A 19,761-nucleotide genomic window follows, 5' to 3' on the forward strand; every position below is an offset into this window, starting at 1 on the left:
AAATCATATCGACCTAAATTTACCATTAACATAAAATACAAGGTGTCCTGAATAAACATTCTCAAAATCACTGGGATTTGTTGAAACAATCCAGAGTTATTGCCACATAAAGTGACTCTGGTAAGATTTGAAAAATTTGGCCTGGTCACAAAGATGTGTTTTGGTGCAGCATTGTTTTTTATTATTATTTATTTGTTAGTGTAGAAATATTGGGCTTCTGCACTTAACAACTCCATTACCTTTGTTAAATGCATTTTTCAGGCTCAATATAGAAGTCTATAGGGAAAAAGCACCCCAGAAAATACACAGTTCAACAGTGTATTATAGCACACCGTGTGCAGGAGTTCTCATAAAATCACATCCACTTTACTTGAATAATTAAACACAGCAGATTTTCTGATCAAAAAAAGCAGTGGAAATAAAAACCCCATCGTGTTTATGCTATATGTGACCATGGCCTCAAGGCGTAGAGATGTGTCCATTCTCCTAATGGTAGGGATCGTGTCACAAATGTTTTCTGACTATTGTCGCCGAACTGCTGGAAGATTCCTATTAGTAAGAACTGCTGTTTGCATCAAAAGAACAATCATTTGATTCAAGCTGTTTCACAAAATGTCACACTCCTGCCAAACCCACGTGGAAACTACATGTGTCGCTTGGTTTAAAAGACCTGAGAAGCCGTAAAGCCTCTACGGCTGGAGTCACACACAACGTATAAAAAATCGGTCCATGTTACACGGCCGAGAATCGCAGAAATGTTCCCTGAACAGTAATCCGTATGTCATCCGTGTGCAGTGCGAGGATGCGATTTTCTCACATCTAAGCATACGTGTGACATCCGTATGGCAAGATTTTCTCGCCGGGTTGCCAAATGGACATATAATGGATCCATGGGCTCAAATATTGGTGAAAACGTATATACAGGCTATGTACAGTATATGGTAGCAGAATAGCCAATAATTCAATTGTCGGCATCTGTAAAATCATTACAGAACCCGACAGGATATGAGACATGGTTTACATGCAGTAAACCATTGCATATCCGTTAGATTTTTATATGTCCCTCACTAATAATGTTAGTAGTGCCTGTGTGTAAAATTTTGGAGCTGTAGGTGTTCAATTAAAGGATTAATTCACGGAAAAAACTGGCGTGGGCTCCCGTGCAACTTTCTCCGCCAGAGAGGGAAAGTCAATGACCGAGGGCAGATATTAATAGCCTAGAGAGGGACCATGGTAGTTGAACGCCCCCCCCCCCCCCCCCCGGCTAAAAAAATCTGCTCCCAGCCACCCCTGAAAAGGCGCATTTCGGCACTTAGCCTCCCTCCCATTGCCCTGTGGCGGTGGCATATGGGGTAATAAGGGGTTAATGTCACCTTGCTATTGTAAGGTGACATTAAGGCTGGTTAGTAATGGAGAGGTGTCAATAAAGCTGCCATCACACTAGCAGTATTTGGTCGGTATTTTACATCAGTATTTGTAAGCCAAAACCAGGAGTGGAACAATTAGGCCGGGGTCACACTAGACCGTAATACCGACGAGTGCTATGCGATAAAAAATCGCATAGCACTCGGCCCAATGTTAATCTATAGTGCAGCTCCCATCATCCGATATTTTCTCCGCCGTATTCAGGATCCGAGTAAAATCGCAGCGTGCTGCAATTGTCAGCGTATCTCGGCCGAGACTCGCCAATGCAAGTCTATGGGTGCGAGAAAAAATCGGATTACACACGGACTATGCATGTGCATTGCGAGAAATACGCACCGGTGTTAGAGAAAAGCCGGTAATTCAATTGCCGGCTTTTCATTTCTCCTTCCGAAACCCGACATGATATGAGACATGGTTTACATACAGTAAACCATCTCATATCCCTTTTTTTTTTGCATATTCCACACTACTAATGTTAGTAGTGTGTATGTGCAAAATTTGGGCGCTGTAGCTTGTAAAATAAAGGGTTAAATGGCGGAAAAAATTGGCGTGGGCTCCCGCGCATTTTTCTCCGCCAGAGTGGTAAAGCCAGTGACTGAGGGCAGATATTAATAGCCTACAGAGGGTCCATGGTTATTGCCCCCCCCTGGCTACAAACATCTGCCCCCAGCCACCCCAGAAAAGGCACATCTGGAAGATGCGCCTATTCTGGCACTTGGCCACTCTCTTCCCACTCCCGTGTAGCGGTGGGATATGGGGTAATGAAGGGTTAATGTCACCTTGCTATTGTAAGGTGACATTAAGCCAGATTAATAATGGAGAGGCGTCAATTATGACACCTATCCATTATTAATCCAATAGTACGAAATGGTTAATAAAACACACACACATTATTAAAAAGTATTTTAATTAAATAAAGACACAGGGTGTTGTAATATTTTATTAGACTCTTAATCCACCTCGTTCTGTAACAAAGGAAAAAAAAACAAAAAAACAACAATATCTCATACCTTCCGTTGCTCAGGTCAAGTCGCACGAAGTAAATCCATCTGAAGGGGTTAAATCATTTTACAGCCAGGAGCTCTGCTAAAGCAGTGCTCGTGCCTGTAAAACCCCCGGGGAATGAATGGATTGCAGGGGAATGACTTGTAGTTACCTTGAGTCGCGGTGATGCGCCCCCTGCTGGATGTCCTCATATGAACTCGAGCGTGAGAAAAATTCCAAGGCTCCAGTTCATGAGGACATCCAGCAGGGGGCGCATCACCGCAACTCAAGGTAACTACAGCTCATTCCCCTGCTTTCCATTCATTCCCCGGGGTTTTTACAGGCAGAAGCGGCTGCATTAACAGGCTTCTGCTTGTAAAATTAGATAACCCTTTCAGATGGATTTACAACGTGGGACAGAACGACAGAAGGTATGGAATATTGTTGTTTGTTTTTTTGAAACTTTGTTTCAGGTGACAAGGGTCTTCAGGTGGATTAAGAGTCTAATAAAATATTACAACACCCTGTGTCTTTATTTAATTAAAATACTTTTTAATAATGTGTGTGTGTTTTATTAACCATTTCGTACTATTGGATTAATAATGGATAGGTGTCATAATTGACGCCTCTCCATTATTAATCTGGCTTAATGTCACCTTACAATAGCAAGGTGACATTAACCCTTCATTACCCCATATCCCACCTCTACACGGGAGTGGGAAGAGAGTGGCCAAGTGCCAGAATAGGCGCATCTTCCAGATGTGCCTTTTCTGGGGTGGCTGGGGGCAGATGTTTGTAGCCAGGGGGGGCCAATAACCATGGATCCTCTCTAGGCTATTAATATCTGCCCTCAGTCACTGGCTTTACCACTCTGGCGGAGAAAATTGCGCGGGAGCCCACGCCAATTTTTTCCGCCATTTAACCCTTTATTTTACAAGCTACAGCGCCCAAATTTTGCACATACACACTACTAACATTAGTAGTGTGGAATATGCCCCCAAAAAGGGATATGAGATGGTTTACTGTATGTAAACCATGTCTCATATCATGTCGGGTTTCGGAAGGAGAATTGAAAAGCCGGCAATTGAATTACCGGCTTTTCACATATATCGCGCTGAATTAAATATAAATACAGAATATATATATATATATATATATATATATATATATATATATATATATATATATGTGTGTGTGTGTGTCTCAATGACCCACATATATATATATATATATATATATATATATATATATATACATACTGTATATATGTTTTAACGAACATTTGAGCACATAAATCCATTAGATGTCGGTTTTGCAAGCCTGCGAGAAAATATCGCAGTACGGATGCCATACGGATGTCACACGGATGTCAAAAGGATCATTTGATGCGAGGAAATCGCATCCTTGCACTGCACACGGATCACTGTTTAGGAAACATTTGTGCGATTGTCGTCTGTGAAAAACTGACCGTTTTTTTATACGTTGTGTGTGTCCCCGGCCTTAGAGGAAAAGTATAATAGAAACATATGCACCACTTCTGCATTTATCACCCACTCCTGGTTTTGGCTTACAAATACTGATGTAAAATACTGACCAAATACTGATAGTGTGACGGCAGCCTAAGACACCTATCCATTATTAATCTAGTATGAAAGGGTTAAAAAAACACACACATTAAAATTAAAGTGTTATAATAAAATAATGAAACATACAGGTTTATCATCTATATTACACTCTCAAACCAAGCGAAGCCCCTGTTCGTCTGTAAAAAAAAATCCCAAATAAAAAAGCAACAATATCCCATACCTGTCTGCCGTACAGTCAAGTACCACGCTGCAATCCATCTCAAAGGGTTAAATAGTTTACAACCCGGAGCGGTGCTAATGCTACTGCCCCGACTGTAAACCACTGTGTAATGAATGAAAAGCTGCCTGCGCAGCCTCCCTGCCTGACCAGACATGAACTCATTAGTGTGGGAAAGTTTCTGAACATTTTCCCACGCTGTCAAGTTCACCGCGTCAGGCGGGGAGTCTGCGCAGCCTCAGTGACTACCGCTGATGTCACTTAGGATGCCGCAGGTGAGTACGGTTTTGAGCGCACCGTCTGGCCATAACCTTAGTAAACAGAAAAGTGCGAGCTAGAGTTGGCGATGAAATTAAAAAAACTTTATTATATTTGATATTAATATTTTGCTACCCATGAGTTTATCTCCATTTTCATTCCGTGTAGTTTTTGCCTGTGCCACTGGAGGGAGCAGTTTGCAGGATTATAATGGTACCTAACCTAAAAGCCTTCAGTACTGCACAGGTTAAACTTGCACTCGTTAAGCCTTATGTCTGTGGCTCATTGCCCTCTCTTTGCTGCAGTAAAATCCTTGAGATATAAATGTGATTTATCTATAATTCAATACACAGCAATTTCATGGAGTCTTGATAGGGCCTTTTAAGCAGGAATAAATCTAAGATCTGTTTTCATAAAGGGAGCAGTTTTCAGCCTGCATAAAAGCAGCACGGGCAGAGGCGGAGGTGGGGATAAAAACGTCACTTGGTTTGTTTGTAGACAACAAAATGCTGTTTTTACTGCCTAGAATAAAATGCCGATCCAGCCTCACTGTAGGGGACGGCCAGGTGGGCCCTGAGCCAGGGCTCGACTTTCTCTATGGCCTGGTGCTCTCACCACAGCATGTATAAATGTAATTGGGCAATCATATATTCATCCCTTACATTACGTATGTATGCTATAGACCCCTATATCTGATTGTGTCTTATCCCCATCAGCTTTTCATGTTCTGTTCTATATTTTTTTTCTTCATTGTTTTTTTTAGTTCCGATTCTCAGGGGGAGGAGATGGTTCCTCCAAAGGACCCCAACTTTCTCAACAAGAAGCCCAGGCTCAAGCCATGCTACAACAAGCTAGAGTAAGCATACAGCTTTGTTATTGCTGACACCCGTGTGTAATGTGTAACCTGTCTAGTGAGTAATTATGGTCATATATGACGAGCCGTGCTGCCTTGTAACCACCATTGGTTTTCCTCCACATTAGGCTACTTTCACACTAGCGTCGTGCACTGCACGTCGCAATGCGTCGTTGTGGATAAAAAACGCATCCTGCAAAGTTGCCCGCAGGATGTGTTTTTTCTCCATAGACTTTTATTAGCGACGCATTGCGCCACAGTGCCACACGTCGCAACCGTCGTGCGACGGTTGCGCCGTGTTTTGGCACACCGCCGCCACAAAAACTTACATGTAACTTTTTTTGTGCGTCGAGATCGTCATTTTCAACCGCGCATGCGCGGCCGAAACTCCGCCCCTTCCTCCCCGGACCTTGCAATGGGGCAGCGGAAGTGTCCTAAGACTGCTTCCGCTGCCCACGTCGGGCATTTTTTGCACAGTATGCGTCGGGCCGACGCAGCGCAACGGCCCCGTACCAACGCTAGTGTGAAAATAGCCTAAGATGAAATTTTAGTTTATTCTTCATGTGAATGCTCACAGGTAAAGACCTCAGAGGGTTTTAAACTTCTTAAGGGTGTCCGTTCCTGTTGCGAATTTTCACAGTGGCTTTTACCTATTTTAGTGTAGCAGGGGTGAAATCCATAGTGCATTCACATTAAAATCTGCAGCAAAATCCCCCATACTTTACAATGCAGCTATGCTTGTATAGATGGGTTGTTGTGCTCCCCCATACAGTGCAGCTCTGCTTGTGTACAGGGTGGGCCATTTATATGGATAGACCTGGGTGGGCCATGAATATGGATACACCTAAATAAAATGGGAATGGTTGGTGATATCAACTTCCTGTTTGTAGCACATTAGTATATAGGAGGGGGAAAACTTTTCAAGATGGGTGGTGACCATGGTGGCCATTTTGAAGTCGGACGTTTTGGATCCAACTTTATAAATGGCCCACCCAGGTGTATCCATATAAATGTCCCACCCTGTAGATAGGTTGCTGTGATACTCCATACATTACAATGCAGCTCTGCTTGTGTAGATAGGTTGTTGCCCCCCCATACTTTACAATGCAGCTCTGCTTATGTAGATAGGTTGTTGCCCCCCCCCCATACTTTACAATCAGCTTTGCTTATGTAGATAGGCTGTTGTGCCCCCCCCCCATACTTTACAATGCAGCTCTGCTTGTGTAGATAGGTTGTTGTGCCCCCCTCCATACTTTACAATGCAGCTCTGCTTGTGTAGATAGGTAGTTGTGCTCTCCATACTTTACAATGCTGCTCTGCTTGTGTAGATAGGTTGTTGTGCTCCTCCATACTTTACAATCAGCTCTGCTTGTGTAGTTAGGTTGTTGTGCCCCTCCATACTTTACAATGCAGATCTGCTTGTGTAGATAGGTTGTTGTGCCCCCCCCCCATACTTTACAATGCAGCTCTGCTTGTGTAGATAGGTTGTTGTGCCCCTCCATACTTTACAATGCAGATCTGCTTGTGTAGATAGGTTGCTGTGCCCCCCCCCCCATACTTTACAATCAGCTCTGCTTGTGTAGATAAGTTGGTGTGCCCCCCCATACTTTACAATGCAGCTCTGCTTGTGTAGATAAGTTGGTGTGCCCCCCCATACTTTACAATGCAGCTCTGCTTGTGTAGATAGGTTGTTGTGCTCCCCCATACTTTACAATCAGCTCTGCTTGTGTAGATAGGTTGTTGTTTTAGCTGAGTCCATGAAGAGCAGATCACATTTATAAAGGGGTGATGTCATGATCTCTGCAGGCAGAGATCATAGCAAGCCTATAGAGGGACAAGCTCTCGGAAGATGGAACTATACTGACCATGAACTAAGCCTGCCGCGCAACTAGAAATAGCCAGGTAGCATTTCCTATTTATCGCTAGATGCCCAGCTCTGGCCTAAGACCTAAATAGCTAGCAGAGGGAAATATAAGACCTGGCTCACCTCTAGAGAAATATTCCAAAGAAGACAGTAGCCCCCCACATATAATGACGGTGAGTTCAGATGAAACAACAAACGCAGCAGGAAAATAGTCTTAGCAAATTTGAGGTCCGCTTACTAGATAGCAGAAGACAGATAGTATACTTTCATGGTCAGCAGAAAAACACTAACAAAACACCATCCAGAGATTACCTTAAACTCTGGCATTAACTCATAACGCCAGAGTAGCAATCCCTGATCAACGAGAGCTTTCCAGACACAGTAACAAAACTTCAGCTGTGAACTGGAACAAATAGGCAAAACAAAACATGGACAAAAGTCCAACTTATCTAGTAGTAGTCTAGAAGCAGGAACAAGCACTGAGAGGCATCAGATAACATTGTTGACCGGCAAGAAACCACCAGAGAAATGAGCTTAAATAGCGACACCCACTACTGATGGAATCAGGTGAAACAGGAAAGAGGATGACAAGTCCAATTCCACAAGCGGCCACCGGGGGAGCCCAGAATCCAAATTCACAACAGTACCCCCCCCTCAAGGAGGGGGCACCGAACCCTCACCAGATCCACCAGGGCGACCAGGATGAGCCCTATGGAAGGCACGAACAAGATCAGAAGCATGAACATCAGATGCATTGACCCAAGAATTATCCTCCTGGCCGTAACCCTTCCAGTTGACCAGATACTGGAGTTTCCGTCTGGAAACACGAGAGTCCAAAATTTTCTCCACAACGTACTCCAACTCACCCTCAACCAACACCGGAGCAGGAGGCTCAACTGAAGGTACAACAGGTACCTCATACCTGCGCAATAACGACCGATGAAAAACGTTATGAATGGAAAAGGACGCAGGGAGGTCCAAACGGAAAGAAACAGGATTAAGAATCTCCAATATTCTATAAGGGCCGATGAACCGAGGTTTAAACTTAGGAGAAGAGACCCTCATAGGGACAAAACGAGAAGACAACCACACTAAATCTCCAACACAAAGCCGAGAACCAACACGACGATGACGGTTGGCAAAACGCTGAGTCTTCTCCTGGGACAACTTCAAATTGTCCATAACCTGCCCCCAAATGTGATGCAATCTCTCTACCACCGCATCCACTCCAGGACAATCCGAGGATTCCACCTGACCGGAGGAAAATCGAGGGTGAAACCCCGAATTACAGAAAAACGGGGACACCAAGGTGGAAGAACTGGCCCGATTATTGAGGGCGAACTCTGCCAATGGCAAAAAAGCAACCCAATCATCCTGGTCAGCAGAGACAAAACACCTCAGATATGTCTCAAGGGTCTGATTAGTCCGCTCGGTCTGGCCATTAGTCTGAGGGTGAAAAGCAGACGAAAAAGACAAATCTATGCCCATCCTAGCACAGAATGCCCGCCAAAATCTAGACACAAATTGGGTACCTCTGTCAGAAACAATATTCTCAGGAATACCGTGCAATCGGACAACATTCTGAAAAAACAGAGGAACCAACTCAGAAGAAGAAGGCAACTTGGGCAGAGGAACCAAATGGACCATTTTAGAGAAACGGTCACAGACCACCCAGATGACAGACATCTTCTGGGAAACAGGCAGATCCGAAATAAAATCCATCGAGATGTGTGTCCAAGGCCTCTTAGGAATAGGCAAGGGCAACAGCAGTCCGCTAGCCCGAGAACTACAAGACTTGGCCCGAGCACAAACGTCACATGACTGCACAAAGACTCGCACATCTCGTGACAGAGAAGGCCACCAGAAGGATCTTGCTACCAAATCCCTGGTACCAAAAATTCCGGGATGACCTGCCAATGCAGAAGAATGTACCTCAGAGATGACTCTGCTGGTCCAATCATCCGGAACAAACAGTCTATCAGGCGGACAACGATCCGGTCTATCCGCCTGAAACTCTTGCAAGGACCGCCGCAGATCAGGAGAAACGGCCGACAAAATTACTCCCTCCCTAAGGATACCTGTGGGTTCAGAATTACCAGGAGAGTCCGGGTCAAAACTCCTAGAAAGGGCATCTGCCTTAACATTCTTAGAACCCGGTAGGTATGACACCACAAAATTAAAGCGAGAAAAAAATAAAGACCAGCGCGCCTGTCTAGGATTCAGGCGTCTGGCAGTCTCAAGATAAATCAAATTTTTGTGGTCAGTCAATACCACCACCTGATGTCTAGCCCCCTCGAGCCAATGGCGCCACTCCTCAAACGCCCACTTCATGGCCAAAAGCTCCCGATTCCCAACATCATAATTCCGCTCTGCGGGCGAAAATTTGCGAGAAAAGAAGGCACAAGGCCTAATGACGGAGCAGTCGGAACCTTTCTGCGACAACACTGCCCCAGCTCCGATCTCCGAAGCGTCAACCTCAACCTGAAAAGGCAGATTCACATCAGGCTGACGCAACACAGGGGCAGAGGCAAAACGGCGCTTAAGCTCCTGAAAGGCCTCTACAGCATGAGGGGACCAATTAGCAACATCAGCGCCTTGTCTGGTCAAATCAGTCAGTGGTTTAACGACATCCGAAAAACCAGCAATAAATCGGCGGTAAAAGTTGGCAAAGCCCAAAAATCTCTGAAGACCCTTAAGAGAGGAGGGCTGAGTCCAGTCACAAATAGCTTGCACCTTGACGGGATCCATCTCAATGGAAGAGGGAGAAAAAATATACCCCAAAAAGGAAATTTTCTGGACCCCAAAAACGCACTTAGACCCCTTCACACATAAAGAATTAGACCGCAGAACCTGAAAAACTCTCCTGACCTGCTGGACATGAGAGTCCCAGTCATCAGAAAAAATCAGAATATCATCCAGATATATTATCATAAATTTATCCAGAAAATCGCGGAAAATATCATGCATAAAAGACTGGAAAACTGAAGGGGCATTAGAAAGACCAAAAGGCATGACCAAATACTCAAAGTGGCCCTCGGGCGTATTAAATGCGGTCTTCCACTCATCCCCCTGCCTGATCCGCACCAAATTATACGCCCCACGAAGATCAATTTTAGAGAACCACTTAGCACCCTCTATACGAGCAAACAAATCAGTAAGCAATGGCAATGGGTATTGATACTTAACAGTGATCTTATTCAGAAGCCGATAATCAATACATGGTCTCAAAGAGCCGTCTTTTTTTGAGACAAAGAAAAACCCAGCTCCCAAGGGAGAAGAAGATGGACGAATATGTCCCTTTTCCAAAGACTCCTTTATATATTCCCGCATAGCAGCATGTTCCGGCACAGACAAATTAAACAAACGACCCTTTGGATATTTACAACCCGGTATCAAATCTATGGCACAATCGCACTCACGGTGCGGAGGTAACGACCCAAGCTTGGGTTCGTCAAAGACGTCTTGATAATCAGAGAGGAACTCAGGGACTTCAGAGGGAATGGACGACGAAATAGAAACCAAAGGTACGTCCCCATGAATACCCTTACATCCCCAGCTCAACACAGACATTGCTCTCCAGTCCAAGACTGGGTTGTGAGACTGCAACCATGGCAATCCCAGTACCAAATCGTCATGTAAATTATACAGCACCAGGAAACGAATAATCTCCTGGTGATCCGGATTGATACGCATGGTTACTTGTGTCCAGTATTGTGGTTTATTATTAGCCAATGGGGTGGAGTCAATCCCCTTCAGAGGAATAAGAGTCTCCAAAGGCTCTAAATCAAAACCACAACGATTGGCAAAGGACCAATCCATAAGACTCAGAGCGGCGCCAGAGTCAACATAGGCGTCCGTGGCAATGGATGACAAAGAGCAAATCAGGGTTACAGACAAAATAAACTTAGACTGAATGGTGCTAATGGAAACAGACTTATCAAGCTTCTTTGTACGCCTAGAGCATGCTGATATAACATGAGTAGAATCCCCACAATAGAAACACAATCCATTCTTCCGTCTAAAATTCTGTCGCTCGCTCCTGGACAGAATTCTATCACACTGCATACTTTCTGGCGTCTTTTCCATAGACACCGCCAGATGGTGCACACAGAGCATACAGAGATTAGGAGGAGAGAGAGAGAAAAGACTGCAGCAAGGCAGACTGGAGGAAAAAAAAAAAAAAAATTTCAGCAGACTTCTTATAACTCTCCTTTCTCAACCTGGGTCTTTAACACTTTATGGGCCGGTCAAACTGTCATGATCTCTGCAGGCAGAGATCATAGCAAGCCTATAGAGGGACAAGCTCTCGGAAGATGGAACTATACTGACCATGAACTAAGCCTGCCGCGCAACTAGAAATAGCCAGGTAGCATTTCCTATTTATCGCTAGATGCCCAGCTCTGGCCTAAGACCTAAATAGCTAGCAGAGGGAAATATAAGACCTGGCTCACCTCTAGAGAAATATTCCAAAGAAGACAGTAGCCCCCCACATATAATGACGGTGAGTTCAGATGAAACAACAAACGCAGCAGGAAAATAGTCTTAGCAAATTTGAGGTCCGCTTACTAGATAGCAGAAGACAGATAGTATACTTTCATGGTCAGCAGAAAAACACTAACAAAACACCATCCAGAGATTACCTTAAACTCTGGCATTAACTCATAACGCCAGAGTAGCAATCCCTGATCAACGAGAGCTTTCCAGACACAGTAACAAAACTTCAGCTGTGAACTGGAACAAATAGGCAAAACAAAACATGGACAAAAGTCCAACTTATCTAGTAGTAGTCTAGAAGCAGGAACAAGCACTGAGAGGCATCAGATAACATTGTTGACCGGCAAGAAACCACCAGAGAAATGAGCTTAAATAGCGACACCCACTACTGATGGAATCAGGTGAAACAGGAAAGAGGATGACAAGTCCAATTCCACAAGCGGCCACCGGGGGAGCCCAGAATCCAAATTCACAACAGGGTGATTTCCAACTTTACAATTTACTTCTTGTTAAAAATCCCCTCCTTTCTGAATTCTATAGTTTCCTGTGCATTGCTGAGGTTGGCCAGTATCTTGGGCAAGGATTGTATGCTTGCAAGCGCTGCTCTGAGACTGGCTTCTTCCAGCAGAATCAGAGAGCGGGTAGTTTGGACCAGTGGCTCAGCCATGCCACGTGACTCGGCTATGCCACACAGCAGATCACCATCCACCCAGCAAGCAGGAAGCCCAGAGGTGTGCTGCTGAAGATAGGAAGTTAAAACAACCCCCTTGGTCACATTTCTGCCCAGTTGTCAGGTGCACAGTCAAGCAATAGCAAAGCTCCTTCTAAAATACAGGATTTTAAAAGCAGCAGCTCAAAGGGAGAAGATACAGATTAGATACTAGAAAATACTTTCTGATGATGAGGGTGATCAATGAGTGGAACAGGCTGCCACAAGAGGTGTGAGTTCTCCTTCAATGGAAGTCTTCAAAAAGAGGCTGGACAGACATCTGTCTGAGACGAAAAAGTGGGGAACACGTTTTTTGCTCAACTGTATGTAAGGTAGGTGGGTGCTCATAAGTAAGACATAAGTATCCAAATTGTTAAAAAATTACTTATGCACTCAAAAATGCATGAAAAGTTATAATTTTATTCAAAGATCCATAGCAGACAGATACTCATAGAAAGCCAATGTTTAGGCCTATTATGGCCTTTGTCAAGGTATATGTGAGTGTGAAAGGGTCTGGGGTCCTGAGGGAGAAAGTTTCTGTAGTGTACAGCAGATATACATTGAAAAAGGCAATAATAGGCTGAAACGTTGGCTTTCTGTGAGTATCTGTCTGCTATGGGTCTTTGAAGAAAAATTATAATTTTCATGTATTTTTGAGTGCCCAAGTAATTTTTGAACAATCTGTATGAGATGGTGTAGTGAATCCTGCATTGAGCAGGGGGTTGGACACGATGACCCTGGAGGACCCATCTAACTCTAACATTCTATGATTATTATTATATATTTTTATAGCGCCATTTATTCCATGGCACTTTACATGTGAATACGGGGCAAATATAGACAAATACATTAAACATGAGCAAAAAACAAGGTACACAGGTACATAAAGAGGGAGGACTCTGCCCGCGAGGGCTCACAGTCTGCAGGAATATGAAATGGAATTGAACGTCACCGGTCACTACTGGGGGGTTATCATATAAGTGGAGACATAAGTCAGCTCAGTCCTGTGACTGCATCCATGTAGATTCTGCCACTTACAGCGTTTCTTGGTGTATTACGAAACCAGAGATTTATAACAAGGAGACATATTGCTATTTTGTATCATTTTCTTAAAGTGCATATTTAGTAAATAGTAAATCACACTCCAAACCTCATTCTTCGTTCAAAGTTTAATCGAGAATTTTTGTGTTTCTGATTTCAGCTGGCGTTAAGGGGCCCGTCTGGTCCAATGGGACTTACTGGAAGACCCGGTCCATTGGTGAGTAATGAAGGCTTCATGTCATGGAAGTTAGATGACCCTGAACATTCGGTACAGTTGTGTGACTAGTGTGCTATTAAGTCGGTACTTTACTGCTGTTTTCTTCTAGGGGTCTCCAGGTCCCTCAGGATTGAAGGGAGAATCAGGTGATCTAGGGCCACAGGTAAAATATTTACATAAGACACTGCTCTGAGCGCAGGAATCTCATTCATGTTATTAATCTGTCGTATACTGTGCAGACCATAATGACTATTCCATCTGTTTATGGTGACAACCAGCCCCTGTATCGTAACAAAAGTTGTCACTGTTGCCCAATGAAGTCTGCACCCTAACGGCACCCAGTCCACAGGCCATCATAGTAATCGTGCCGCACATCATGGCTCCTGTTAACAATGGACACAGCAAATGAGGGCAGAATTAAGATGGGGGATTTATAGGCAAGTGTTAGAAGTATAGTTAACTTCATGGAAAACCCCTTTGGGCCTATGGGAAGAATGAAACCTGCCCGATATGTTCAACATATTTTCTGTGGATCTCCACTTCTCTGCTGGAAATGGGTCTCCGATTCTTGGAAGGGCTCAGATAGTCCTGTTATGCCATAAAAGTCATGTAATGGGAGCAGCTATCCTCTAACATCTTGTCTTGTGGCTGAGAAGTAAAGCAGGGATGCCAGCCACATAGTGAATTTTCATATTTTATTCTCATGATACTGTCCTTGTTGTATATAGTGCAGTTTATTTTGCAGCTATTTCATGCATTCCTGGGGTCTCTCCATGTTTATCTTGCAGGGTCCTCGTGGTTCTCAAGGAACTCCTGGACCAGCAGGAAAGCCTGGACGAAGGGTAGGTGCACAGATCTTCCATCGCAGGCATTACTGTAATGCAATCGCCTACAACCGGGGGATAATCTCTGACAATGTGCAGTAAGTTACAAGATAACTTCAGCTACTTCTCCTATATTCCAGGGCCGGGCAGGAAGTGATGGCGCTCGAGGTATGCCTGGACAGACTGGACCTAAGGTATGGAGTATTGCGTGTGTTTCTTAAGCCTTGTAAGAAGTACCCATAATAACTGATCGTTTTTATTTGTTTTTAGGGTGACAGAGGATTCGATGGTTTGGCTGGTTTGCCTGGTGAAAAGGGTCATCGTGTAGGTTCAGTTCTACTCATCTGACAATTTTCAGCTGTTATAGGCAATTATTTTGAGGTGGTTAATATATTTTATTGGTTATTGTTAGGGTGAATCTGGTCCCCACGGGCCTCCCGGACCGCCAGGAGAGGACGGTGAGAGGGTAAGCAAATCATCCCATAAATATAATATCGTGTCCACAGTGCGATACCTGCTGCAGGTCTAGGGGCGAGCATCGGGGCCTTGTCACTGGAGTTGTTGAAATGATGTACTCAAACGTCTTGTTGGGTTTTTTTAGGGTGATGATGGAGAGGTTGGACCTCGAGGATTGCCAGGTGAACCTGTAAGTGTTTTATCCATGAGAGGTTTTTTTTAAGCTGGGTAAGATATTATAGTATTCACATTGCAGAGTCCTGCGTTGTTGGAGATGATGGCAGTAGTTTTTCTTTCATAGTTGTATATCGCTTTTTACGCTGCAAAGAAAAACAACTGTGTAACACTAAAGGGGCCCAAACACTTTCAATGCAAGTCAGAAAACAGGCCATCAGTCCAATGTGTAACAGGCTCTCCCCACTTTACCCTAAATGCAGATATGAGGGAAAAGAAGGATTGGGCTGCTGGGTCACAACATGTCTGATCCTTTGTTCATGCAGGTGATAAGCCGCTGCCAAAGAAGCCTAGCAGCAGCTTATACATGAACGCTCAGCTGAGCCCAGCAGACAATGAGAGAGGAAATCGCATGTTTTATTTCCAGGTCACCTCAGAAACAGAATCTGGTCCTGCAGAGTCAGGATAGTATCACATTACATTTCTGCCTCCTTCAGGGACCCTGAAAAATGAGATTCAGGCGAAACTCCACCAAGGTCATTGAGGCAATTCTTTTTACCTTGGACCAGATGACCTTTTTTTTTTTTGTCAACATTTTTTTTTTTTATGCTGGATTTCATTTTGTGTCCGGCCTGTAAGATGTTCACCACTGGAAAAAATTCAGATTTGCAGAATTTGCAGTCATGGGCCCCATTATACTCAGAGACGCTGTTGAGGCATCTTAGGCATTGTAGATTATTATATTATCTACTTTATCATATTAATTCATATGTTTGTATTTATAGGGACCACGTGGTCTACTTGGACCAAAGGGACCTCCTGGGCCCCCTGGACCACACGTAAGTCTGTCTTCTTCTTCATTATCCTGCAGGTGGTAACATCGGGAAGGATGGTGTCAGGCTTTGTGGGAGGCAGTGGTTGCTGTATCTGCAGTAATCCTTCTCTCACGTCATCCCACAGACCCACACAAACTATCTTAATGGGTAATGAGCCTGAACTGGGCAAATTACTGCACATTTTTCTCCTCTTACTAAAATATTGCTGGTAAGTTGCATCGTGCAGAAGCTCAGAGCAGCGAAGATGCAGAAACCCGGATCTGTCGTTGCAGCTCTGGTGATAAATTATCATTGGTTCTAATGCTGTGACACATGCGATACTTATGTCTTCCCACCATCATATCAAGGCTGATACTTTCCTTTTACCCTGCCCTTATTTATGCTGACCGTTCATTCTACAATTCTAGTTGTTCACTGCAAATGGGATAATTGATTATATTTTTCCACTGATTTGTGAGTAATAGAAATTTTCCCATGTTTGTCATGTTTTCTTCCGGTCCCCAAAACAGGGCGTTTCTGGCATGGACGGACCAGTTGGACCCAAAGGCAGTGTGGTGAGTATTAATATATGAGATTAGTAAGGCAGCCATCTATATAATCATATCTTGGTGAATACTCTTTGTTTCTATGCTGACTTTGCTTTACTTATTTTTAGGGACCACAAGGTGAGCCAGGACCCCCTGGTCAGCAAGGAAACCCAGGTGCACAGGTGAGGCTGAAGTACTAGGATATAGCTATGTAGTCAATAATGTATACGGAATAAGTAGGGACTGGAGCATAAAAGTGGGGTTCATTGGTCACTTAGGCTAACACAACACCCACAGGTCTCAACTTGGGTCAATGAATATGATGAAGGCCAAAAAAGGCCCTGAAGCTGCACTTGTCCTAAAAAATATAAAAATAATAAAAGGAATGCATGGAAGAGGAGACTGCACGAGAACTGTGGTGATGGACCAAGAGGATGCAGATGGTTGGGATAGACGGGAAAGAAAAGGGCGAGATGGTTTTAGATGTATAAATGAGACCAGATTATGGGCTTCACTTCCAGGCCCACCCTCCTATCCCCATCACTGTATTCCTAAGATCCACCACATAAGTCAATGAGACTTGTCCTTAACTTTTGAACAGTGGTGGAGATAAATATTCGTTAAAGCCTCCCTCACCTGCCATAAAAAATACCATGTTCCCACATGATTAAAACCTGCCATTTTTTCTGCTTTTGTCTACATCAGAATGCACAATTGCCATCTAATCTGATTATTGTCATTTCTTCTGATTTTGGTGCAGATTTGCTTTAGAGTTTTTTAAATCTGATTCTTAGTGCATTAATGCTGAGATCCTGCACTTACAGCAGTAAAAAAAACTGCACCACAAAAATATAGAGCTCAGCAACATCTTTGGACTCACATTGGTTTGGACACGGCATTATATCACATCCACTTTGTTTGAACTGTTAAATGCAGTAGATTTCCTGCTTAAAAAACCCGCAACATCTATGCTACGTGGGAACATGGCTCAAGGTCCACTGTAAATCCTGTAATTCTGGGATTCGTGCTGCAGTAGATATAACGTGACAGATATTCCTGCAGATTTCCTTTCCCAGTAACTTCATCTCTGAACAGTCAATGTCCTTGGTTCCAGACTTTCTCGCACTCCCAGAATAACCTTGTGAGTGCCAACTAGATTTCCCTTCTGTAACCTCTGGTTTTATTTATGAAGTGTCCAGATGGTGAAGTACAAGTGTGAGATTCCCACTGGGCCGCCATCTTGAAGGTTGATCTTCTGGTGACCTTTTTGTAGATTCTGAATTTTAATAGGGGCAAACAAATTTACATGAGTAACTTGATGGAAAGTCCGACCGATTGATGGCACTGTAGTCATGTCAGGAGCTGCTGCAAATGTCCCTCAGCAGTCGTAGAATAAAATGTTATAGATAAATGTGCAGATACGAGATAGATATGAAATACATGGATAGATATGAAATAGATGGATAAAAGATAGATGCAAGAGGTAGATGGATAATAGATATGAGAAAGATGGATAATAGATACAAGGATAGATATGAGATAGATACTTATACTTTGGCTTATATAATAAAAGTACCACTCCTGTATGATTGATGATTTTCTGATTCATTTCTTTAGATATTCTCATCCTTTTTTTCCTCTGATGATGATAAATTATAAACCTTGAAGTTTCTTTCCTGATTATATGATGTCTCTATTTTTCTCTGTAGGGTCTTCCGGGTCCTCAGGGGGCTATTGGGCCACCAGGAGAAAAGGTAACGTGTAAAATGTCCCAGCTGCTGTGTCCTCCCCACAATAACATCTGTTGTAGAGCGAGGCTCCCATACAGCAGCGTCTGTCCATATATCTTGCCTTTCATGTCAGTACTGGAGACGGGGAGATGTGTAGGGATAAAATGTTGACCTCACCCATTAATAACGCTGTTTACGTAAATCCTATACAGCCATAACTGCAGAGAGCGCTCAACTTTCATGTTTCCATTATACACTAAATAAATCACATAACATGTAATGTAAACCACACGTTCCTCGCCTGTAACCATCCAAACATGAGCAAAATACATGAGCAACACCATGTACCTCGCTGTCTCCCTGGATGGTGGGAGCCACCAGGACTGGTAGATGGATGGGGTGTCATCAAGAACTTTCCATGACTCTTTATTTTATATTAAAAACACAATAGGGCGGTCAGTGAGGCTCCGGTGTGGTGGGATGAACGGAGGCAGAGGCCCTGGCAAAATATAACATTGCCTAGTAACACTGATGATACATTAAATCCTCATTTTAGGGAAGTGGCCATGTACAGAATCATCAGCAACAACATCACCCAAATGCAAAAAGAGAGTGAGGAAAATGTAGAGAGGGGGAGGACGATTGTTCCATAAACATCATATATTACCAATCTGCAGGTGGTGGACGTCCATTGGGGTCATCACTGATCACAAATGTACAACACCGTGCGGCATTTGTCTATGCTCACTACCACCCCATTCACACAGGAGACCATAGACTCCTTATTCTTGTAACTCCCAATGATCGCTTCCCCAGTGATCATACCCTTATCACCTTCTCTGTGTAGTAGAGTTGACCAAAAAGTTTCTCAGGACTCTGGTCTGACATCCTTGCCGGTACTCTGTGGTGTCCTGACCAGGGTCCTGTGAACTTCCTTAGCCATGTTGTTCAGCCATCATTTACCTCTAACAGCTGCAGTAGGACCTCACCTCCGCCCGCACTTGTTAACTTGTGAAATGCCGCTGTCAATCTGTGATCGCAGCATTTACCGTGTGTCCCGGGGGGGGGGGGCGCTGCTCTAACTGGCCATGGGCGCACTCACAACATAATTGCAGAGGGCCAATGGGTTGCCGTGGCAGTTGGGAGTCTGCTGAATGGGCTGTCATGACAGCTGGGGGTTATGTTTTAAAAAATCTGGAAAAAAATACAAATTAGTCCTTTTCCCCCCATTAAAAATTAAGAAGGGAAAAAAAAGTTTAAAATACACGTGATATCTCCATGTTCATAAAAGTCTGATTTATCAAAATATAAAATGAATTAACCTGATCGGTAAACGGCGTAAATAACAAATAAAATCAAATCCGAGTATTGCGTTTTTTTGGCTGGCACAGTAACTAAAAAAATGCAATAAAGGGCGATCAAAGCATGATATCTACCCCAATATAGTATTGATTAAAACATTGTTTCATGGCACACAATGCAAGCCCGGACAAAAGTTGAAAACGTCACAGCTTTTAAAATGTAACAACTAGAAAAATGTTTTATTTTACAAATTTCCAAAATGCA

The 19,761-nt window shown here is 43.6% G+C and overlaps 1 protein-coding gene and 1 long non-coding RNA gene across 3 annotated transcripts in view; one reads left to right on the forward strand and one right to left on the reverse strand.

Annotated features, from left to right (window-relative positions):
* Positions 1-19,761, forward strand: part of COL5A1 (collagen type V alpha 1 chain) — a 251,738-nt gene that overhangs the window by 130,709 nt on the left and 101,268 nt on the right. For both annotated transcript variants that reach the window (XM_077284776.1, XM_077284775.1), the window contains exons 13-24: positions 5,234-5,326; positions 13,592-13,648; positions 13,758-13,811; positions 14,437-14,490; positions 14,613-14,666; positions 14,743-14,796; positions 14,885-14,938; positions 15,074-15,118; positions 15,888-15,941; positions 16,448-16,492; positions 16,594-16,647; positions 18,175-18,219. In XM_077284776.1, coding sequence (XP_077140891.1) covers positions 5,234-5,326; positions 13,592-13,648; positions 13,758-13,811; positions 14,437-14,490; positions 14,613-14,666; positions 14,743-14,796; positions 14,885-14,938; positions 15,074-15,118; positions 15,888-15,941; positions 16,448-16,492; positions 16,594-16,647; positions 18,175-18,219 — 663 coding nt within the window. The remainder of the gene's footprint in view (positions 1-5,233; positions 5,327-13,591; positions 13,649-13,757; positions 13,812-14,436; positions 14,491-14,612; positions 14,667-14,742; positions 14,797-14,884; positions 14,939-15,073; positions 15,119-15,887; positions 15,942-16,447; positions 16,493-16,593; positions 16,648-18,174; positions 18,220-19,761) is intronic.
* Positions 1-19,761, reverse strand: part of LOC143805436 (uncharacterized) — a 513,942-nt gene that overhangs the window by 23,975 nt on the left and 470,206 nt on the right. The window lies entirely within an intron of this gene.

This window comes from Ranitomeya variabilis, chromosome 2 (assembly GCF_051348905.1).
Source record: "Ranitomeya variabilis isolate aRanVar5 chromosome 2, aRanVar5.hap1, whole genome shotgun sequence".
Taxonomy (NCBI): domain Eukaryota; kingdom Metazoa; phylum Chordata; class Amphibia; order Anura; family Dendrobatidae; genus Ranitomeya; species Ranitomeya variabilis.